This window comes from Dipteris shenzhenensis, chromosome 4 (genome assembly GCF_047967505.1).
Source record: "Dipteris shenzhenensis isolate YYH24624 ecotype China chromosome 4, Dip_SZ_1.0, whole genome shotgun sequence".
NCBI lineage: Eukaryota > Viridiplantae > Streptophyta > Polypodiopsida > Gleicheniales > Dipteridaceae > Dipteris > Dipteris shenzhenensis.
In genome coordinates this window covers 37,611,871-37,635,098 of record NC_141599.1, presented here as the reverse complement: position 1 = coordinate 37,635,098, position 23,228 = coordinate 37,611,871, and the positions used below count along the sequence as shown (strand labels likewise).

Here is a 23,228-nt window from a genome sequence, read left to right as displayed (position 1 = left end):
CCTTTGGTTGATGTTGATGGACTTGATCCAGTTGAGAAAGAAGCCTTAGCAAGCCTAACCCAAAACTTTGCCCCCTCTGAAAATTCTTTTGACAACCCTCTTTCTGAGTTTGCTTCCTTCATTCCTCTCCTTCCCCCTAGACAACTTGAGTTGGATTCTAGTGGTCTCATTCACAAACTCTGGGCCTTTGAAACTGTTAACCACCAAGCTCCCTTCACCTTTGATTTCCTTATTACCTTATGTAGTCTGTCTCTGAAGCAGTTGACCAATGCAAGATATCTGTCTAGCAAGGCAAACATTTCCTCTCAGCTGACCTTAATTTTACCCTCCCCTTGTTTTCTCTCCAAACCTTTGACCAATCCTAATGTTCAAGCCCTAACGTATACTTCCGTACCAAAGCTATCCCTCCGGAGAAATCAGGCAAGAAATACATCAAAACCCTTTGGAACATACACAAGCCCTACATTTTTAGGCTTGAAACCCCGAAAGGTCAATTTTATGCTTTTATAGCTTGGATTGCTTCTTTCCCTCTTGAAGCTAGGACAAGTTTGATTGCCTACTACCTGTTTCAAGAACAACTACTTGAAGGAGCTCGTAACTTGACACATTCCACCCCGAGTTCCCCTCTCCTACCAAAAATCAGCCACACTCCTCTTGCTCTCATTGTTGAACAAATCCTGAAACCTAACCTCGCCATCGAGTCCTCCAAGGGATCATTTAAGAAATCAAGGTTCTCCACTCCACATGGTCCTCAACTTCCAATTCCTCCAAGTGCCCCATGTGTGGAGCCAAGAGATACAGTGATGCTTCAGACATTGCCAAACAAATCTACAATCGTTGACTACCCAGGTTAATGGTATGAGGACACTTTTTGTGGAGAGAAAGATCTCCAAAAGGTTTATCCATGTATGTTTTTCCTCAAAAGTTTTTGAGTTTATTACACCCAAACGGGTCTTTTGGAAGTGATTAAATGTTTTGATCTCTCTAAGGAATACATATTTGTGATAGTATTAGATTTGCATGGTCATATACTCCAAATATTTCAAAATGGTTTTATCGTCCTATGGACACATTTACCACTTCTCAAAACACTTCATGCATTTGTCGACAAAGCAAACACACCCACACACACATACCCTTCCCGTCCCCTTGAAAAGAGGAGGGGGGATGATAAGGCATGGGAATGGGACCCCAGGTAATAGAAATGATAATGGACACACATACCCCTTCAAATCCCTTGGGAAACAAAAATGGGGAGAAGGTATAAGGTATGGTAGTAAAATAGTCTAGATGGCTAAACCTAAGGGGGCTATATAGCCCCAGATACCAATAGGTTCAACAATTTTATTTAAGGAATGAAGGGAAATCATTGAACATAGCTGAGAAGTAATGTAAATTGACATTTAGTCTCATTTGATCATATGGGGCTAATACGAATTATTAAGGGTCATGGGGAATGACCCCTTAGGACTAGTAGACATGAAACCAAAAGGTAATTATCTTCAACACAAATTCGCCACTTAATCAATTGGAGAAGAAGAGCATAATCACACCACGAAAACGACAGCAGACTGGGTACAATCTCCCCCCCCTAAATGAGTGGCTCACGCTTCCTCATCTAGAGTATTTATGATATTTCATAAAAGCACCAAGGAGCCAAAATTATCCCTCTCTTCCAAAAGAGGGATTTGCTTTACATAGCCATCTTAGGGCCCAAAAATGAATTATGTCCATTACAAGATATATTGCTCAAACTTGCAATAATAAAGCAAATACAAAAGTAGCCCATCCAGCCATATATATTGCACTGTGCGACACCTCGATCAGTACCCTCGCACTAACTCCAATCCTCGCTATGAGTTCCATCACCTGTACTCAAGCCGCCAATTACATTAGTTTATTAACAATCGATTGAACGAATCATCGAATCAACCGATCCCAACATAACCGCGCTCAAAGCACAATAATCAAGCACAACACCAATAACACTAGCAACATCAGTATTAATATGGAATCACCCCACAATACCGACCATCTAGCATGGCAAAACACAAGCTAGTCAGGCGTCCCCAACTAACCACACAAAGTATCCACTAGGACCCCCGCTGCGTCCGATGCGCTCCTATGGAGTACTTTGCCATAGTCACACTTGACTAAAATATAATGTCCAAAGCAAGATATACCAGAAATATAATTTCCGTAACAAGACAGTATACTACACCTTGGGGCAGGACGAGGACTTATGGGATGCTACCCTTAAACTTGTGGATAAAAGCCATAAGTTGGAGAAACCCTTGGACTAATAGGAAAGGAAGTATTATAGGGAAGGGGTAAAAAGGGATGCTACCCTTAAACTTGTGGATAAAAGCCATAAGTTGGAGAAACCCTTGGACTAATAGGAAAGGAAGTATTATAGGATGGAGAATGTGAAAAAAAAAGGAGATCAGGGATAAACAAAGGGGATGAATATAGAATACCCCAGTACTCCATTGGAGATTGGCAGTCAACATGTCATGAGGGTAAAGAATAATGGGGACCTCTCAGAATACCAATTGGTTGAAACCCTGCGAACAGGTGGAGAATAAGTATACACATAGTAATAAGGACAGACACAAGTGGTATGGTAGGGTATCCAAACTAGAGGGTACCGTTGGAGGAACGACACGTGAGAGGAAAGTGGATGTACTAGCACTTGCATTAGTGACGAAGGGAACGCGATAGGATGGTTAAACCATGGCGCCAAAATGACAGAAAGACCTGGAGTTATGAGCCCCGTGCCTTGAAAGAAGGAGAGGACTAAGCTTGTTCAACTACATAGCCTGAGGCACCTTGGATACCTTGGGAGGCATTCGAGCATTAAGGGAAGACCCTTTGGCACATAGATCGGTGAAGATACGAACAATAATAGTCGAGACGATGCCGCTGAACTTTGGCTAGCCAGTCGGATAACCTCGAGGGATGAACCCTGACACAGAGTAGGCAAGGAAGAGGATGACGAGCACTTACGTTTTCTCCCCCACTAGATAACATGGACGATTCCTAAGTGACACACCTATTGTATTTCAAGCTTCATCTCTTTCTTAGCTTAAAAAGAGCTTGAAGATTATAACTGGAGTGGCTGCAATGCAAAAGAGTCTTATCTTATTGTCATTGGCGTTTTTCGAAAGCGTTTTTTCCCAAACCATGGCCTTTACATTTATCTGTCATTTGCCACTGTTAGGGTGGCCAGCTAAAGTTTTGGTTGTTTCAAAGATATTAGCGAATTGTGCCAAGTGGAATGGCTGGATGAGGCCCTTCAGGGAATGGACCTTATGCACCAACAAGGTATGCTCATACCTAGGGACATGATTTACTGTCTTCTGCAGAGTTGCACGAAAAAGAAAGCTCTCGAAGTAGAGAGGCGTGTATATGTTTTCATGGTTTTCCGCGAACTTGCATCAGAGGCAAATTTAGCGGACCATATCATTCGCCTGTTTGCTTCATGTGGAAGCAAACAGGCAAATGATATGGTCCGCTGTGGGAGCAAACAGGCGAATGATATGGTCCGCTAAATTTGCCTCTGATGCAAGTTCGCTAAAAACCATGAAAACATATACACGCCTACTTGCTTCGAGAGCTTTCTTTTTCGTGCAACTCTGCAGAAGACAGTAAATCATGTCCCTAGGTATGAGCATACCTTGCTGGTGCATAAGGTCCATTGCCTGAAGGGCCTCATCCACCCATTCCACTTGGCACAATTCGCCTTGTTGGAAGAAAACTTAGTTTTCAGCAAGGTTGCAAAGCCAAGTACTTACACATGGCATGCAATCATTTCAGCACATGCCAAGCTCAAAAGGCTTGATAAGGCTTTTGAGTTGTATCATAAAATGCAGCACGAGGGCTCAAAGCCTAGCAAAATTATGTTCTCATGCATATTGAAAGCTTGTGGCAGCAATCAATCCATAGGTGAGGGCAGGCTCATACATGACTAGATCATCAGGTTTGGACTCGAATCAGATTTAGTTGTTGGGAGCACCCTTGTTGACATGTACTCCAAGTGTGGGAGCCCGCATGAGGCACAGGAAGTATTCAATGAATAATCAAATAGGGATTTGGTGTTGTGGAATACAATGATTGCTGGATATGCCCAGCATGGGAATGGACTTCCAGCTCTGCAATTATTTATGAAAATGCAAGAGGAAGGCATAGAGCCAAACAACGTTACGTTTTCATGTGCCCTGAAAGCATGTAGCAGCTCTAAGGATATACAGCAGGCCAGGCAGATACATGCTCATATCAGTAGGAGTGGGCTAGAATCAGATGTGGTGGTTGGGAGTGCCCTTGTTGATGTGTATGCCAAATACGGAATGATGGAGGAAGCCCAAAAAGTCTTTCATAAATTGCCAAATCGAAAAGTGATCTCTTGGAATGCAATACTTGCTGGATATGTACAGCATGGGCATGCTCACTTCACTTTTGATCTTTTCATGGAAATGCTACAGAGTGGCATAAACCCAGACAGGATCACATTTTTGGCAATATTGAAAGCTTGTGCTAGCACACCGGTTGGTGAACAGGGCAAGCTGATCCACGATCACATAATCTGAAATGGATTTGAATCAGACATGACCATAGGGACCACTCTTGTGAACATGTATGCTAGGGGTGGGAGGCTAGAGGATGCAAACAAAGTGTTCGATACAATAGTCAATCAAAATGTGGTCTCATGGGAGGCAATGATTGCAGGATATGTCCAGCAGGGCCATGGTCTTCAGGCTCTTGAGCTTTTTTGGAAAATGCAACACGATAGCATCCAGCCTGACAAAGTCATGCTTTTGTGCATGTTGAAAGCATGTGGCAGGATAGGAGCCATTGGACAGGGAAGGCTGATACATGATCAGATAATCAAATGTGCACTTGAAAAAGACGTGGTTGTTGGGACAACACTCATCGACATGTATGCCCATTGTGGGAGCCTTGAAGAGGCTTATGAAGTTTTTGCTAAATTGACAAAAAGAGATATTGTGTCATGGGGTGCAATGATTGCAGCTTATTCTCAGCATGGCAAATTCAGGATAGCAAATATGGAGATAGGAAGGCAGTGCTTTGATCAAGTTGTCCAGTTGAATCCAAATATTGCTGCAGGTTATGTGCTCATGTCAAACATCTGCGCTGATTCTCACATGTGGGAGGATGTTTACAAGTTACAAGATTTGAGAAAATGCGCGAGTGCATGGAAGAAGCCGGGGAGCGCCTTTATTGAGGTGAACAAAAAGGTGCATGAGTTTATTGTGAGAGACAAAGCCCATTTAGAAAGTGATCAAATTGATGCCAAGTTAAATAGGGTAAGGAGTTTTTTGAAGGAAGAAGGGTATGTGCCACAATGGGGATTGGTAGTGGAGCCAATGCCAAATGCTTATAGGGAGGCTGTGTCGGATGGACATGCTGTAGCTTTTGGGCTTTTGAATATGGTTCAAGATACAATACTTGGTGATGATAAATTAGCACCTGCTAGTACCCCGAATGGCATATTCTCTCAAGATGAAATATCAAGTTGAGCGAATATGAAATTGTCTAGTTCACAACTAGATTGGTATAAAAGATTGAAGAAAAGGAATTTAACTGGAAATGCAACTGAAGGAAAAGGAAACTCAGATGTACTCCACAAAGAGAGAGTGGATGTTGCATGGGGCCATTGGGGGAAATTGGGGATGCCAACTGTGAGAGGATATTCTTAGTTGCATCCAGTGTCTATAGTGCCATTGGTCTTGCTGAGCCTACCCTCACCATGTGCCAGGATCATTGGACCATTCATGTGAACTTAATGCTCGGCATAGAAATTGCTGATTATGGATGGAAATGACCAACATCAAATCAGTATCTTGGAAGGATCACTGCAAGCTGGGAAGCTCGTGGGAAATGTTTGTTGCTCCTGCAGAGGTGATAGTGGCATGTGCAGAAGCTGTTGCTATTGGCAACCTTGTTAAAAGTGGGTTTATAGTAAGTAGGTAGGCTGGCAGGTGGACCTGAAATGACTCTTCATTTGCATCATGTTAAGGAGGTGGACTGTCCAAACAGACAAAAAGGTTGGCTGCCCAACCTAATGTGAAGTGAGATTTTTGAAAATATATGACTTGCAAGCTCCTTTGCTTTAAAGTCTATTCTGGTCTCACATACTACATGCTGTTGGCTCAGTCTTGTTGTTGTTGTTTTTATTACTATTTGAAACAAATGTTGGGCTATGGGTAGGTTGAGCAGGGAAGCATATATTATATATCATAGAATAGCCGGGCAAGCATAAAAAGGGTCATGTGAAGTCCCTCAAAGCATGAAGTGCTTGGTAATTGCAGGCTACCACCTCTATTTCTGCATCAAATTCGTCATTGGCTTTCTCAAACCTCATCTATCTCGTCGCAGGGATATCAACTGGCATTTGGTACTTTGAATTGACATGCAATCACCATTATCTTTAATGGGGATCATAGAATGATTTCTCCATTCTACTCCTCTATGGAAGTGTCTGTAGGTGACGTGAGTGGATGCAGAGGCACTTGTGTGCAAGGTGCCTTTGAACTTCCCTGCAACAAGGGCAGTGAGCTCTCACTGTGGCAGTGGAGTTGGATTTCAGGGTTCACAGTAAGAACCAGGCAACTCAAGCATCGACATGCAATGACGATTATCTTTAATAAGGATTCTAGAATGATTTGTCCATTCTACTTTTCTATGGAACTGTCTATAGGTGATGCGAGTGGATGGAGAGGCATGAGTGTGCAAGGTGCCTCTGAACTTCCCTTCAACAAGGGCAGTGGTGTGGCAGTGGAGTTGGATTTCGGGGTTCACAGTAAGAACTGTGCAACTCAAGTCATCCTATTACTACCAATTATTAGTTGAATCAACCTTGTGAGAACACAAGGGAAAAAACCTGACACACAAAGCTTAGAGTAGACACGTAGAACATAGTGTAGGTGAATGAAGCGTATGAATATATAATGTGTGATCCAGCACAAGAGCTCAACGTGAGACTCTGATAGAATGCCGAAACGCAAAATTGAGTGAGTAGATGAGAGGCTCGCGTCGATGACAGCGGTAGTTGGGAGCTGCAAACACAACCTCTGTGTGGCTGTAAATGGCAGCAGCAAATCTGAGGCAGAAGCGCCTCCAAAATGGCAATAGATGATGCCGGATACACTTGCAGATAGGTCTGCAATAGAGGGCTCCAACGCAGCAATAGTAGGCTTTAGATATGTGGCAAAAATGCAGAACAAATAGGTTGCAAATCTGAGTTGAATGGCTGCAGATATATCTCAAAATGCAACTCTTATGGGCTGTAAACCCTATAGCTTGACACCCCCTCTCAGACCACCTTTGGAAGAGAGAGAGAGAGAGAGTGGCCGTGGAAAAAAGTGCCCCACCCTCAATTCCTATATTTCACAAAAAAGTGAGTCACTCACAATGAGGCGAGTACACAAGTGGCCTAAAGGATCTTAGTCCATTAGTCTTCAGCTTACCAGTGTATGAAAAATTCAAACTACCCATGTATATTTTATACCTTCTCAACCACATCTGTTTCATCTCTCCTAAGCCACATGCCTTTAGGGTGTATTCAAGTATCGGGGCAACAAGTTTTCTAATAGCCCCCTCAATAAAAGAATGCATTGGACCAAACAACCATCTTACATTTTACAGACTCCATGAACAATGGATTTGCCTTTAAAATGTTAGGCACTACAAAAGAGTTACAACATGATATTATCAACCACATCTGTTTCATCTCTCCTAAGCCACATGCCTTTAGGGTGTGTTCACTTATCGGGGCAACAAGTTTTCTAATACCCCCCTCAATAAAAGAATGCATTGGACCAAACAACCATCTTACATTTTACAGACTCCATGAACAATGGATTTGCCTTTAAAATGTTAGGCACTACAAAAGAGTTACAACATGATATTATACATTAAGAATAGGACTAAAAAAGTTCATCTGGTAATTTCATGAAGAAACAACTGCAAAGTTAACTCTCCTCTTTGTTGTGTTGCCACTATGCACTGATGAGTTAAATGTCCCATCTCCCCACACTTACCATCTACTTGTGAGGATCCTTTTTGAAGCACCATAACTCAGCATGGCCCTTTTCTTACAAAAGGTGTACCATAGCTGAGACTTGGCCACCGTGGATAAGGCCTGAAAGGTGGATTTGGTGGACAATCCTGAACCTTGTGCTCTTCTTTCAAAATTCCAGCAATGCACCCGTCGGGAGTCGATGATGGAAAATTCTTCAAGGCAGGACTAAGGTGTCATATTTAGCAGGCATACTCTTGAGGAGCATGGCAATTGCATCATCATTATCGACCTTACAGTAAATTGATGCTAATTGAACTATGACATGTTAGAATTATAGATATAATTCAGCAGTGACCAATGTAATTTAATAAGCTAGTTAGGGGCACTTTTCCCTCTTTAAGAGGTTTTTCCCCCTAACCGCAGTTAGTTCACTAACTATGGTTAGTGACTACTAAGGTTTTGTCACTAGGACAAAACCTTATCTCTAACTCTTTCAATTGTACTCTTACACTCTTCTATTGCAACCAAGCTATCAAGCTTTCAGCTCTCAAGCTCACTCTCTCTTGCTCTCTCTCTCTCTCTCACCAAACACTCACATTTGGTATCAGAGCAGGTTCTTCCTGCATTTGCTCCTGCTGCACATTCGCCTCCAGCTCCAGCCCGCAAGCTCCCTGCTCCATCAGTTCACCGTCCGTACCGATCGTCCGTACAATCTGTACGGACTGATTCTGTACAGTACATGCGTGGCCGTCATACAATCTCGTCGCCCGTACAAGTGAAGCGTCGTACAGCCTGCAGCTCCATTCCGTATAGCAGATCTTCAGCCGTACAGCCCGTCGCCAGACTGTACGGTTTGCCATACAGTTCCGTACGGTTCGTTGTCGCCAGCCGTACACCTGCGTCGACCGTACTGCTCCTGCGTCATTTTCGTCGTCAGTTCATCAGGCGTCCGTATTGTTCCATACAACCTTAGTACCTTCCGTACTTTTTGCGTGCAGCCCATCCATACAGGTGTTGTAGCCACCGTACATGTCCGTACATTTCGTACAACCTGCAGTTGACAGCTCGTCCGTACAATACAGCCATCCGTACCTCTGTCGTACAGTCACCATACAGGCCGTACAGTTGCATTTGGCCTTCTGAGCAGGTTTCATTCCTGCAGGCATTCTTGCAGTTGGTCGTCTGGCAGACATTTCTTTGCAGGAAGCCATTGTTTGGCAGAGCAGTTTTTTGGGCAGATTTGAGCATATTATGAGAATTGGGCATTTTGCAAAATTTGGGGCTTTTCTTGGATTTGCCCCAATTTCAACTCAATTTCACCTTAACATTTGGGGCTTTTGCAATTACACTGCAATTTTGCAGTGAAATTTGGGGCTTTTGCAGATAGAGAGCACTTTGTGCAACATTTGGGGCTTTCAGACCATTTGCCCCTTTCTGGTTACAATTTCAAGCCTATTTTTGAGCTTTTGTGTTGGGAGAGCAATTTTGGAGATTTCAGTTCATACTGCCTTTCTTGAAGTGTTTTGCAACACTTTTGGCAGATTTGGATGCTTGGACAGATTTCTGACAGTGCAAGTGCAGAAATCTGAGTTGCATTTACAGCCAGTGCTTGGCTGTGTTTTTTTTGGAGTTGTGCATTTCATTCCCAGTAAGGGAATTCAGTTTTGTATCTGCTTAAATCTCTTTCTCACATATGGCCCAGCAAAATCAGAATGACTTCCAGTCCGGTGGTCTTTCACAGGAAGAGAAGTTGGATGGTACAAACTACTCCCTCTGGAGTTTTATGGTACGCAATATTCTGATTTCTCGCAATTTATGGGATTATGTGAATGGGGGTGAAATCCGACCAGCAAGTATGGCACCTAATACCCCTCCTCAGCAAGGAGGTGAAAAAGGTCGTGCACAGGGTGCAGCTGCAGAACAAGTTGTTGGTGCAGCTATAGCCACTACTCCAGAGCAAAAGAGATGGGATTCACGGGATGCCTTAGCTTTGTCATGCATCTCTCTTTCAGTGAAAAGATTTATCACTCCGCATATCCGGTCGTATAAAACCTCGAAGGCAGCGTGGGATATCTTAGAAAGCATGTATGCAGCTCGGAACGATGCAAGGATATCTTTCTTGAAAAGAGAGTTAAGTAATACACATATGGAAGAGGGTGACTCCATGTCAGTCCACCTCACAAAGCTACAGGATCTCAGAGAGCAATTATTGAACATAGATGAGATTATTCCTGATTCAGAGATGATTACTACCACTCTGAATTCTCTTCCTGAGTCTTATCTTAACTTTCATACCTCGCTGAACTTATCATTGAGGGGGGGTGCAAATCCTTTCACTTTTCATGAGTTGATAGGACTTCTGCTTCAAGAAGAGCAGACCAGGAAAAACTTGGCTTCATGTGCAGGTGAACAAGCTATGCTCTCAAAGTTCAAGTCAAAAACAAAGGGGCAGGCAAAGACATCAATAAATCAGCCTTCCAGTGGGTCAGGACAGCCTTCACAAAAGGCTAAAAATGATGCAAGTAAGCCCAAGAAGAAGGGTTTTTGTCATTACTGCAAAAAGCCAGGTATCACATTGCAGAATGCAGGAAAAGGCTTGCAAAAGAGAAGAAAAACAGCTCCGGTATGGCTGTTTCAGATTCAGCTCCTCATGCATCTGACAGTGGGGATGCTGCAGCCAACTTTGTTGGACAGGATTATGCCTTTTTATCTTGCATTTCAGATTCTAGGCTGGTTGCTCCAGATGCTCGGGATAGTACAGCCACTTGTAATGATGATACATATGCATTTTTGACTTGCAGTTATGACTCTTCTACGGATGCATCTGCTTTCAGTGTCAATGAAACACTGAACACTTGGTATTTTGACAGCGGTGCATGCAAGCATATCACTTCTAGAAAGTATCTTTTTACTTTCTTGCATCCACCTCCCGTTGGTAAGAAAGTCACTTGTGCCAATAACTCGTCATATTCAGTACGTGGCACAAGAGAAGTTGAGCTTACTGCCATTGATGGCTCAGTTTTCAGACTTTCAGATGTCTTATATGTGCCTGGTATCACCAAGAATCTTCTTTCAATGTCCACTCTTAACAGAGCTGGATTGCAGGTCATATTTGAGGCTGACAAATGTGCTGTCCGAGATAGGGAAAATGATTATGCCTTAAGATTATCTGATACTCTGCTGCGTGGGGTTTTTCAGCTTGATCTTTTTTAGAAAAGAGCAGCCCATGCTCTTGCAGTTTCTACCCCTACGGCTGCCATGCAGAATGCAGAATTATGGCATGCCCGATATGGCCACATGCATTACAACAGCTTGATGACACTTTAGAAGCACTCTATGGTTGATGCATTGCCACCTCTTGAAATACCTCCTCCACATGCCTGTGAAGGGTGCATTTTAGGCAAGATGCATAGATTCCCCTTCAAAAAGGATGGTTCAGTTAAAGCTGTCCGTAAATTACAACTTATACACAATGATGTCTGTGGTCCCATGAGGACTCCATCATTGGGTGGTCATCTCTACTTTGTTACCTTTATTGATGATTACTCCAATTTCACTTGAGTCTTTGGGCTGAAGCGCAAATCAGAAGTGTTCATGGTGTTTAAACACTTTTCAGCCATGGTTGAAAATGAAACCGGACTCAAGATACAGACATTGCGCACAGATAGAGGTGGGGAATACTTGTCTGCAGATTTTGATGCTTTTCTGAAAGGCAAGGTTATTGTGCATCAGCTCACAGTGAGGCTGACCCCTCAACAAAATGGCAAAGCTGAGAGGAAAAATAGAACTCTTATGGGTGTGTTGTTTTCCAAGGGCCAAATGAAGAGCATACATAGATCTCCAATAGAAACACACACACACACACACACACACACATAAGAGAGAGAGAGAGAGAGAGAGAACACAAATTCCAATAACCACCTACAAGTCGCTTGCGTGGTCTTATGGCTTCAACCCAAAACCCTGTCCCCTTGCACCACATTGGAAGAAAATGACATGGAAGCGTTGGAAGAAATCATGGCACACCAAGGAAACTATTGGGAAAACACTCTTCGAATGAACAGATGGGAAGGCAACACACCCAAATGGCTTTGCAATAGACAACAGAGAACTCCACAACACAGCTCTTGATTTGGGCTTGAAGATGGGCATAACATCTACTCAAGAGGAGGAGCAAGAGGATGGATGGGGGATGGATGGAACAGAGGAGGAGTCAAGAGTAGTAGCAAGACGAATGCTACTGCAAACTTGTGGTAAGTAGAAGGGAGTTGTGGGCAGTTGGAAGTAGGGGCGAGTTGGTTAGCACTTACTTCGAATTGAAGGAAATACTTGAGGCTGATTTTTTGCCATTTGGGGCTTGATTTGGCGGTAGGCTCGCAACCGCTTGGAATCCAAGGCATTTTCATTGAAATCTTTCATTAAGTCCCACATTCCAGTGGATTCTCGAAAGCCATGGCCCACACGATACACCCCATCCTATAACTCATGACATGGCACACCTCATGGTATGACTCATGGCTCATGAATCATGAGCTGTAAGGTAGAGCCTTGTTTTACAATTTAGAAATTTGCAAAATTTTCAGTGGCAATTCAAATACCTTATGGTCTATTGAATGTCACATTAAACTAATGTTCATTTTTGTTATAGTAACACTTGCAATTCATGAAACCTTCTTTAAAAAAAATTCAAGGTTAATTCTCAAATTGTGCCATTCATGTGACATTAAACCTCGGTTTTTCCAATCAAACTGCTGAAACACATTCTAGTTACATCTGTAGTTCTTCGACAATGGAGATGTCGAAGTCTACATAGCGTCTGCTGCGAGAGCACATGCGCTTAATATGAGTTGCATGCTTAGGCTAGAAGAAATCGTACAACGGAGGAGGCCACACCAGAGGGGTCATGTCCATGGGATAACTACCCAGCACCCTCACGAAACTCGTGAACTCCTGCAGTTCGGAAAGCGCGTTTTGAGCTCTAGGATCAGCCATAGAAGCTTCAAAATCTATGTAGAACAAGTATTCGAAGTACTTGGCTTCCCCCCTGTTGGTGCTGTCCACAATACGAAGAGGCTGCTCCCTCTGAGGCCGGCTTTCTATCTTTATAAGATTTATGTTTCGGAAGGCGAACGCCGACAGCACCTTGAAAAGAGAGCCTGTGGCTTCTTCGTTTGCGAAAACGATGCTGGTCTTGAACGGCCGGTCGACCCTGGGCATGATGGGTTCTCTTGCTAGCATCACGAAGCGCGTTACGTTTTCGCAGTCGTCCTGTATGCCATCGGCCAGCACGTTCATGCCGTAGATCTCAGCCGCTCGCAGACTAGCGATGGCTGCAGTGTCCCTCAGATTGTTGTCAAGGATGTATTGAGCTGCCCCTGCGGTATCATCCACGGCGTTGCAAGCTACATCGAGCCCCAAGCGCGTCAGACTGAGCTCGCACTGGGCGAGCGCTTGCGGATGACTAATGACGCGTCGCAGCTCCGCCTTGCAGACCCCAGGCATTGCGAGGAGGCAATGGTGCATGGGGAGTTGGACCTCGCCAACGATATGCAAGCGATGGCGGAGAAGCAGATCGTAATTCCGGTGAATGCTACCTCCCACAGAACTCTCCACGGGCAGAACAGCACGATCGGCAAGCCAGAGCTCCACAGCTTGAAACGCAGCCTCGAAGTGCTCACAGGGGACGGGCTCGAAGTGGGGGTAAGCTTTACAGGCTGCTGCATCAGTGTAAGCACCGGGGTTACCCTGAAAGGCAACGCGAAGGGTAGAACCATGCATAGGGGAAGGGGAGAGATCAGAGATGGAGAGGGGACGGGGAAGGTTGACATATTTGGGAAGGAGGCTATCATGGAGAGGTACGAGGTCGAGTTTTTCCGTGCAAGCGACGTCGTGGGCGTCAATGGTGGCACAAGCGCTGTTCCTGCAGAAGGAGAGGGAAGGGTGGTAGGGAAAAGCGACGGAGGAAAGAGGGGAGATGGAGGAGGAGAAGAGGGAGGGAACCCATGAAAGCAAAGAGTAAGCAGAGTGAAGTAAGACGTAGCAAAAAGCTTTTGTAGAACGGTCAAGCTTTGAGAACTTGTGCGTGTCTTTGTGAATGTTTTCTTTGCCCGAGTTTTTTGTGCCTCCTTCAAACCTCCACTCAAACTATGCAGGAACCCACCTTGATTTTGATTCAAGGCCTGTCTATAAGACTCTTTCTCTTCAAGGTTTGAATCCCTCGAGAAGACTCTTACTCCCTATTAGCATAGGCCGTGTCCCCCAGATAGCCATGCGTGTGTGTGTGTGTGACGTTTTGTTTTGTTTTTTAGAGCCGCCTTTCTCGTTAGGCACTCCAAGTCGTTCTTGGGGGTGGACCTCTAGCACAAGACTCCTTTGCTTCCACACAAAAAAACACTTACAAAAGAAGAACCAACAACCCCTTGCATCAAGCTTACTTGATTACACATGCCCTCACCCTTGGGATTTGAAAGGCTCCACCTGATAAGATGCCCTCACCCTTGGGATTTCAAAGGCATAGGGACCTACACGAACGCCCTCTATCACTATATTATATATTGCCTCACTAAGTCTTACCAAATCATGGACCGATGCCCCATTTCTTTCATTGTCACACATTTTAAGCATTTTCTTATCTTGTCATAGTGAAACTCTTCTCTACTCCTATGACACTATATACACATTGCCTTTGTTTTATTGAACCATGGTCATATGTCTTAAGGAGGGTGAGGCTATTTCTAGGGTGAAAGTCTCTTTTGGAAATGGTAAATTTAATTCAAGGGTGGTTTAGGTTGGGGCCCATAGTATTAAAAGCCAAGTTATTACTTGTGCTTTTACCCTTCGCCCACTCCCCTTGCAAGACAATTTGTATCTACCTTAGTATGGTCTGTAGTGGCTATGCCACCTTGTACTAGAAGCTTTGCACAGATCCATTTTTCTGGTGGTCCCAAATGCATCCATCTATGCCTCACTCCATTAACTCTCTTCACACTTTTCCACACATTAATACAAATTGTTGTCACTCTTATTGAAGCCTCAAATCACAAGCTTGCAAGTTGTATGCCTTGCTTGTACTTACTACCAACCATACTTTTGTACTTCCATCCTTGCAAGCAAACCTTGTGACCAAATAGTGAAAGAATTCCAAGGTAATAGGTGACCTAAGATTTTAGGTTTGAGTTGGGATTAATGGTTTCTCTCTCTCTCTCTCTCTCTCTCTCTCTCTCTCTCTTTCTCTCTCTTATACACACACACACACACACACACACTTCCCTACTTGTTGAATTTTTTTTTCACACACATTTCCCTTATTTTGTTAAGAAACCCCCCCGATTTTTTCTTGTACCTCCTTTGAAAATTCCCATTACGTCCCTTTCATAGTTGTTGTGATAAACAACCAAAAAAAGATCCCCCCATACTTTCCTTTAGAAATATTTTATGGATTTTTTTTAAAAAACCCCCATTTTTTTTCTCTTTTAACCCCTTTTTAAAAATATATTTCCTATTTAAACTTTTTTTTAAATTTTCCTATATTTTCATTTAATTAGTTATCTTGTCCTAATTTATCTTTCCTTTGCTTCCCCCCTTTTTTTTTAAATTAAAAATTTCTAATTATTTCAAAAGAAAGAACCAAACCCTTCCTCCCACTGCATTTTAAAATCCTCTATCTTTTCTCCAAATGGCACTTAGATTAAGGATTTCCCTAGAGCCACCTAAACTACCTGCCTCTCTAGAATATTTATTAAACCTCCCCTCAGACCCCCCCTCGCTCGTTGCAATTTTTCCCACTTGGCACGCACATTAATACTTTCCCTAGAGCTGCCTACTTGCCCGCCTCCCTAATACATTGATTTCACCTAAAGCCTACCTACATGCCCGACTACCCGACTACTTAGCCTATAAGAGTACCTATGCTACCCTCCTCTCACCCCACTAACTAAGCCCTTACTTAGTCTCTACCTGCTGCGCTACGCTCCTGCAATCCTACTCCCTACTCTCTGCAAGTACTAAGCCTTTAAATCTCTGCGTACTACACTGCACTGCCCATTGCTCTATGCTCTTTATTCTCAGAACTGTGCTCCCAACTCCCTACTCCTGTGCTACCTCGCCTCCTCGATCATTTCGCCTCCCTCCCGTACTTCATATTACGTGACCTCTCCCTTCATTACTTGACACGACCTTGCGGATTGTATTGCTGCTCACTATTGCGCTAAGAATACTATTTGCCTCGACGTCCGGACTACATGGCTGCTCAGAAAGGAATAGGATTCCCCTTCTTGTGCTTTCTAATGTGTTTATGCTACATATTGTTTTCATTTCAGAATTCTGGTAGGTGTCTTGCTCTTTGGTATAAGCGATAACAAGCTAGCGTTTACAAGCATTACCTGTCTTCCCTCACGAAACTATGATGTTCTAACACATTGTTTTGTTTGGATGGTGGCAAGTAAGTGGACCCCAACCTCAGAGTGGAGATTACTAGATGGATTCGACACTTTGTACTTATTAATATCCATATATCAAATAATTTTTTAAAATAAAGATTTTTCACCCTTTTCTGAGCATTGTGTGCCGTGTTCTTTCGAGGTTTCATTTTTTTAAACACACACACACCCGAACCTTGTTAACCTTTGGCCAGGTTAACCATGGATCATGTTGGTAATCCTTGGTTAGACTACCACATTTTCCATGTCACGTGCCACGTTGCTCATTAAAACATTTATCAAGTTAGGCAAGAACAACTATTTTTTGCATAACTCAAAACTTTTTTACATGCGTAACAGGATTGCTGGAATGATTTCTTATTAAAACTTGGATTCAAAGATGACATTTGTTCCCCTCCGGCCCAAGGCATTCGGACTATACTTGCATGTTTTTCAAATAGTGGATTCCATCAAAAGTTGATCAAATTTGAGGAAGAAGCAAAGAGAAAGGACACTCCTTCTGCTATTGGTATTGCTTCTATTAATGACTGGCTGCAATTACTCAAAACTATCTGAAAGGATCCACACATCGCCAATGCAGCTTTTGGTTCGTTTTTGCGGCGGCTCATCGACGTTAACACTTCCGATGAGCAAGATTTAGAGTTCTACCACAAGGCTCTTTCAGCCATTGTGAACAAACTCTTACTAGTAAATAACTTACCCTTGACTCACTTACCTGCCCAAATTGCTTTTATTCCCTTGAATCCTTTGGTTGATGTTGATGGACTTGATCCAGTTGAGAAAGAAGCCTTAGCAAGCCTAACCCAAAACTTTGCCCCCTCTGAAAATTCTTTTGACAACCCTCTTTCTGAGTTTGCTTCCTTCACTCCTCTCCTTCCCCCTAGACAACTTGAGTTGGATTCTAGTGGTCTCATTCACAAACTATGGGCCTTTGAAACTGTTAACCACCGAGCTCCCTTCACCTTTGATTCCCTTATTACTTTATGTAGTCTGTCTTCTGAAGCAGTTGACCAATGCAAGATAGCTATCTGGCAAGGCAAACATTTCCTCTCATCTGACCTCAATTTTACCCTCCCCTTGTTTTCTCTCCAAACCTTTGACCAATCCTAATGTTCAAGCCCTAACGTATACTTCCGTACCAAAGCTATCCCTCCGGAGAAATCAGGCAAGAAATACATCAAAACCCTTTGGAACATACACAGGCCCTACATCAAGTGTCTGTGTTCTACTCACGATGGTTCTAGGTGTACTTCCTCTATCATGTGGCTTGACCAAGTACTATGGTACATGATCCACAACCTTCAAAACCTTTTTAGGCTTGAAACCCCAAAAGGTCAATTTTATGCTTTTATAGCTTGGATTGCTTCTTTCCCTCTTGAAGCTAGGACAAGTTTGATTGCCTACTACCTGTTTCAAGAACAACTACTTGAAGGAGCTCGTAACTTGACACGTTCCACCCCAAGTTCCCCTCTCCTACCAAAAATCAACCACACTCCTCTTGCTCTCATTGTTGAACAAATCCTGAAACCTAACCTCGCCATCGAGTCCTCCAAGGGATCATTTAAGAAATCAAGGTTCTCCACTCCACATGGTCCTCAACTTCCAATTCCTCCAAGTGCCCCATGCGTGGAGCCAAGAGATACAGTGACGCTTCAGACATTGCCAAACAAATCTCATTTGAGTAAAGGCCCCTAACAATCATTGAGTACCCAGGTTAATGGTATGAGGACACTTTTTGTGGAGAGAAAGATCTCCAAAAGGTTTATCCATGTATGTTTTTCCTCAAAAGTTTTTGAGTTTATTACACCCAAACAGGTCTTTTGGAAGTGATTAAATGTTTTGATTCCTCTAAGGAATACATATTTGATAGTATTGGATTTGCATGGTCATATACTCCAAATATTTCAAATTGGTTTTATCGTCCTATGGACACATTTACCACTTCTCAAAACACTTCATGCATTTGTCGACAAAGCAAACACACACACACACACACATACCCTTCCCGTCCCCTTGAAAAGAGGAGGGGGGATGATAAGGCATGGGAATGGGACCCCGGGTAATAGAAATGATAATGGACACACATACCCCTTCAAATCCCTTGGGAAACAAAAATGGGGAGAAGGTATAAGGTATGGCAGTAAAATAGTCTAGATGGCTAAACCTAAGGGGGCTATATAGCCCCAGATACCAATAGGTTCAACAATTTTATTTAAGGAATGAAGGGAAATCATTGAACATAGCTGAGAAGTAATGTAAATTGACATTTAGTCTCATTTGATCATATGGGGCTAATACGAATTATTAAGGGTCATGGGGAATGACCCCTTAGGACTAGTAGACATGAAACCAAAAGGTAATTATCTTCAACACAAATTCACCAAGAAGAAGAGCACAATCATACCATGAAAACGATAGCACACTGGGTACAATCTCCCCCCCCTAAATGAGTGGCTCACGCTTCCTCATCTAGGCTATTTATGATATTTCATAAAAGCACCAAGGAGCCAAAATTATCCCTCTCTTCCAAAAGAGGGATTTGCTTTACATAGCCATCTTAGGGCCCAAAAATGAATTATGTCCATTACAAGATATATTGCTCAAACTTGCAATAATAAAGCAAATACAAAATTAGCCCATCCAGCCATATATAATGCAATGTGCGACACCTCGATCAGTACCCTCGCACTAACTCTAATCCTCGCTATGAGTTCCATCACCTGTACTCAAGCCGCCAATTACATTAGTTTATTAACAATCGATTGAACGAATCATCAAATCAACCGATCCCAACATAACCGCGCTCAAAGCACAATAATCAAGCACAACACCAATAACACTAGCGACATCATTATCAACATGGAATCACCCCACAATACCGACCATCTAGCATGGCAAAACACAAGCTAGTCCGGCGTCCCTAACTAACCACACAAAGTATCCACTAGGACCCCCCCTGCGTCCGGTGCGCTCCTATGGAGTACTTTGCCATAGTCACACTTGACTAAAATATAATGTCCAAAGCAAGATATACCAGAAATATAATTTGCGTATACTACACCTTGGGGCAGGACGAGGACTTTTAGGGATGCTACCCTTAAACTTGTGGATAAAAGCCATAAGTTGGAGAAACCCTTGGACTAATAGGAAAGGAAGTATTATAGGGAAGGGGTAAAAAGGATGGAGAACGTGAAAGAAAAGGGAGATCATGGATAAACAAAGGGGATGAATATAGAATACCCCAGTACTCCATTGCAGATTGGCAGTCAACATGTCGTGAGGGTAAAGAATAATGGGGACCTCTCAGAATACCAGTGCTCAGTTGCTTGAAACCCCGCGAACAGGTGGAGAATAAGTATACACATAGTAATAAGGACAGACACAAGTGGTATGGTAGGGTATCCAAACTAGAGGAGGGTACCGTTGGAGGAACGACACGTGAAAGGAAATTGGATGTACTGGCACTTGCATTAGTGACGAAGGGAACGCGATAGGATGGTTAAACCATGGCGCCAAAATGACAGAAAGACCTGGAGTTATGAGCCCCGTGCCTTGAAAGAAGGAGAGGACTAAGCTTGTTCGACTACATAGCCTGAGGCACCTTGGATACCTTGGGAGCCATTCGAGCATTAAGGGAAGACCCTTTGGCACATAGATCGGCGGAGATACGAACAATAATAGTCGAGACGATGCCGCTGAACTCTGGCTAGCCAGTCGGATGACCTCGAGGGATGAACCCTGACACAGAGTAGGCAAGGAAGAGGATGACGAGCACTTACGTTTTCTCCCCCACTAGATAACATGGACGATTCCTAGGTGACACACCTATTGTATTTGAAGCTTCATCTCTTTCTTAGCTTAAAAAGAGCTTGAAGATTATAACTGGAGTGGCTGCAATGCAAAAGAGTCTTATCTTATTGTCATTGGCGTTTTTTGAAAGTGTTTTTTCCCAAACCATGGCCTTTACATTTATCTGTCATTTGCCACTGTTAAGGTGGCCAACTAAAGTTTTGGTTGTTTCAAAGATATTAGCGAATTGTGCCAAGTGGAATGGCTGGATGAGGCCCTTCAGGCAATGGACCTTATGCACCAACAAGGTATGCTCATACCTAGGGACATGATTTACTGTCTTCTGCAAAGTTGCACGAAAAAGAAAGCTCTCGAAGTAGAGAGGCGTGTATATGTTTTCATGGTTTTCCGCGAACTTGCATCAGAGGCAAATTTAGCGGACCATATCATTCGCTTGTTTGCTTCCACATGAAGCAAACAGGCGAATGATATGGTCCGCTAAATTTGCCTCTGATGCAAGTTCGCTAAAAACCATGAAAACATATACACGCCTGCTTGCTTCGAGAGCTTTCTTTTTCGTGCAACTCTGCAGAAGACAGTAAATCATGTCCCTAGGTATGAGCATACCTTGCTGGTGCATAAGGTCCATTGCCTGAAGGGCCTCATCCAGCCATTCCACTTGGCACAATTCGCCTTGTTGGAAGAAAACTTAGTTTTCAGCAAGGTTGCAAAGCCAAGTACTTACACATGGCATGCAATCATTTCAGCACATGCCAAGCTCAAAGGCTTGATAAGGCTTTTGAGTTGTATCATAAAATGCAGCACGAGGGCTCAAAGCCTAGCAAAATTATATTCTCATGCATATTGAAAGCTTGTGGCAGCAATCAATCCATAGGTGAGGGCAGGCTCATACATGACTAGATCATCAGGTTTGGACTCGAATCAGATTTAGTTGTTGGGAGCACCCTTGTTGACATGTACTCCAAGTGTGGGAGCCCGCATGAGGCACAGGAAGTATTCGATGAATTATCAAATAGGGATTTGGTGTTGTGGAATACAATGATTGCTGGATATGCCCAGCATGGGAATGGACTTCCAGCTCTGCAATTATTTATGAAAATGCAAGAGGAAGGCATAGAGCCAAACAACGTTATGTTTTCAGTGCCCTGAAAGCATGTAGCAGCTCTAAGGATATACAGCAGGCCAGGCAGATACATGCTCATATCAGTAGGAGTGGGCTAGAATCAGATGTGGTGGTTGGGAGTGCCCTTGTTGATGTGTATGCCAAATGCGGAATGATGGAGGAAGCCCAAAAAGTCTTTCATAAATTGCCAAATCGAAAAGTGATCTCTTGGAATGCAATTCTTGCTGGATATGTACAGCATGGGCATGCTCACTTCACTTTTGATCTTTTCATGGAAATGCTACAGAGTGGCATAAACCCAGACAGGATCACATTTTTGGCAATATTGAAAGCTTGTGCTAGCACACCGGTTGGTGAACAGGGCAAGCTGATCCACGATCACATAATCCGAAATGGATTTGAATCAGACATGACCATAGGGACCACTCTTATGAACATGTATGCTAGGGGTGGGAGGCTAGAGGATGCAAACAAAGTGTTCGATACAATAGTCAATCGAAATGTGGTCTCATGGGAGGCAATGATTGCAGGATATGTCCAGCAGGGCCATGGTCTTCAGGCTCTTGAGCTTTTTTGGGAAATGCAACACGATAGCATCCAGCCTGACAAAGTCATGCTTTTGTGCATGTTGAAAGCATGTGGCAGGATAGGAGCCATTGGACAGGGAAGGCTGATACATGATCAGATAATCAAATGTGCACTTGAAAAAGACGTGGTTGTTGGGACAACACTCATCGACATGTATGCCCATTGTGGGAGCCTTGAAGAGGCTTATGGAGTTTTTGCTAAATTGACAAAAAGAGATATTGTGTCATGGGGTGCAATGATTGCAGCTTATTCTCAGCATGGCAAATTCAGGATAGCAAATATGGAGATAGGAAGGCAGTGCTTTGATCAAGTTGTCCAGTTGAATCCAAATATTGCTGCAGGTTATGTGCTCATGTCAAACATCTGCGCTGATTCTCACATGTGGGAGGATGTTTACAAGTTACAAGATTTGAGAAAATGCGCAAGTGCATGGAAGAAGCCGGGGAGCGCCTTTATTGAGGTGAACAAAAAGGTGCATGAGTTTATTGTGAGAGACAAAGCCCATTTAGAAAGTGATCAAATTGATGCCAAGTTAAATAGGGTAAGGAGTTTTTTGAAGGAAGAAGGGTATGTGCCACAATGGGGATTGGTAGTGGAGCCAATGCCAAATGCTTATAGGGAGGCTGTGTCGGATGGACATGCTGTAGCTTTTGGGCTTTTGAATATGGTTCAAGATACAATACTTGGTGATGATAAATTAGCACCTGCTAGTACCCCGAATGGCATATTCTCTCAAGATGAAATATCAAGTTGAGCGAATATCAAATTGTCTAGTTCACAACTAGATTGGTATAAAAGATTGAAGAAAAGGAATTTAACTGGAAATGCAACTGAAGGAAAAGGAAACTCAGATGTACTCCACAAAGAGAGAGTGGATGTTGCATGGGGCCATTGGGGGAAATTGGGGATGCCAACTGTGAGAGGATATTCTTAGTTGCATCCAGTGTCTATAGTGCCATTGGTCTTGCTGAGCCTACCCTCACCATGTGCCAGGATCATTGGACCATTCATGTGAACTTAATGCTCGGCATAGAAATTGCTGATTATGGATGGAAATGACCAACATCAAATCAGTATCTTGGAAGGATCACTGCAAGCTGGGAAGCTCGTGGGAAATGTTTGTTGCTCCTGCAGAGGTGATAGTGGCATGTGCAGAAGTTGTTGCTATTGGCAACCTTGTTAAAAGTGGGTTTATAGTACGTAGGTAGGCTGGCAGGTGGACCTGAAA

The 23,228-nt window shown here is 43.3% G+C and overlaps 3 protein-coding genes and 1 pseudogene across 3 annotated transcripts; 3 read left to right on the top strand and 1 right to left on the bottom strand.

The window, feature by feature from the left end:
* The first annotated feature begins 4,109 nt into the window (after positions 1-4,109).
* Positions 4,110-4,586, top strand: LOC147902812 (pentatricopeptide repeat-containing protein At5g50390, chloroplastic-like). Its single transcript, XM_087373946.1, has one exon. It carries the CDS (start codon positions 4,110-4,112, stop codon positions 4,584-4,586), a length of 477 nt encoding a protein of 158 aa, XP_087230072.1.
* Positions 4,587-4,604: 18 nt separating this feature from the next.
* Positions 4,605-5,537, top strand: LOC147902811 (pentatricopeptide repeat-containing protein At4g16835, mitochondrial-like). Its single transcript, XM_087373945.1, has one exon. The coding sequence runs from the start codon at positions 4,605-4,607 to the stop codon at positions 5,535-5,537; it is 933 nt and encodes a 310-aa protein (XP_087230071.1).
* A 7,324-nt stretch (positions 5,538-12,861) lies between these two features.
* LOC147902810 (arogenate dehydratase 1 pseudogene) lies at positions 12,862-13,903 on the bottom strand (annotated as a pseudogene).
* Positions 13,889-22,754, top strand: LOC147902809 (pentatricopeptide repeat-containing protein At3g24000, mitochondrial-like). The gene is made up of 2 exons (XM_087373944.1): positions 13,889-13,984; positions 21,306-22,754. Exons 1-2 carry the CDS (start codon positions 13,889-13,891, stop codon positions 22,752-22,754), a joined length of 1,545 nt encoding a protein of 514 aa, XP_087230070.1.
* The last annotated feature ends 474 nt before the right edge of the window (positions 22,755-23,228 follow it).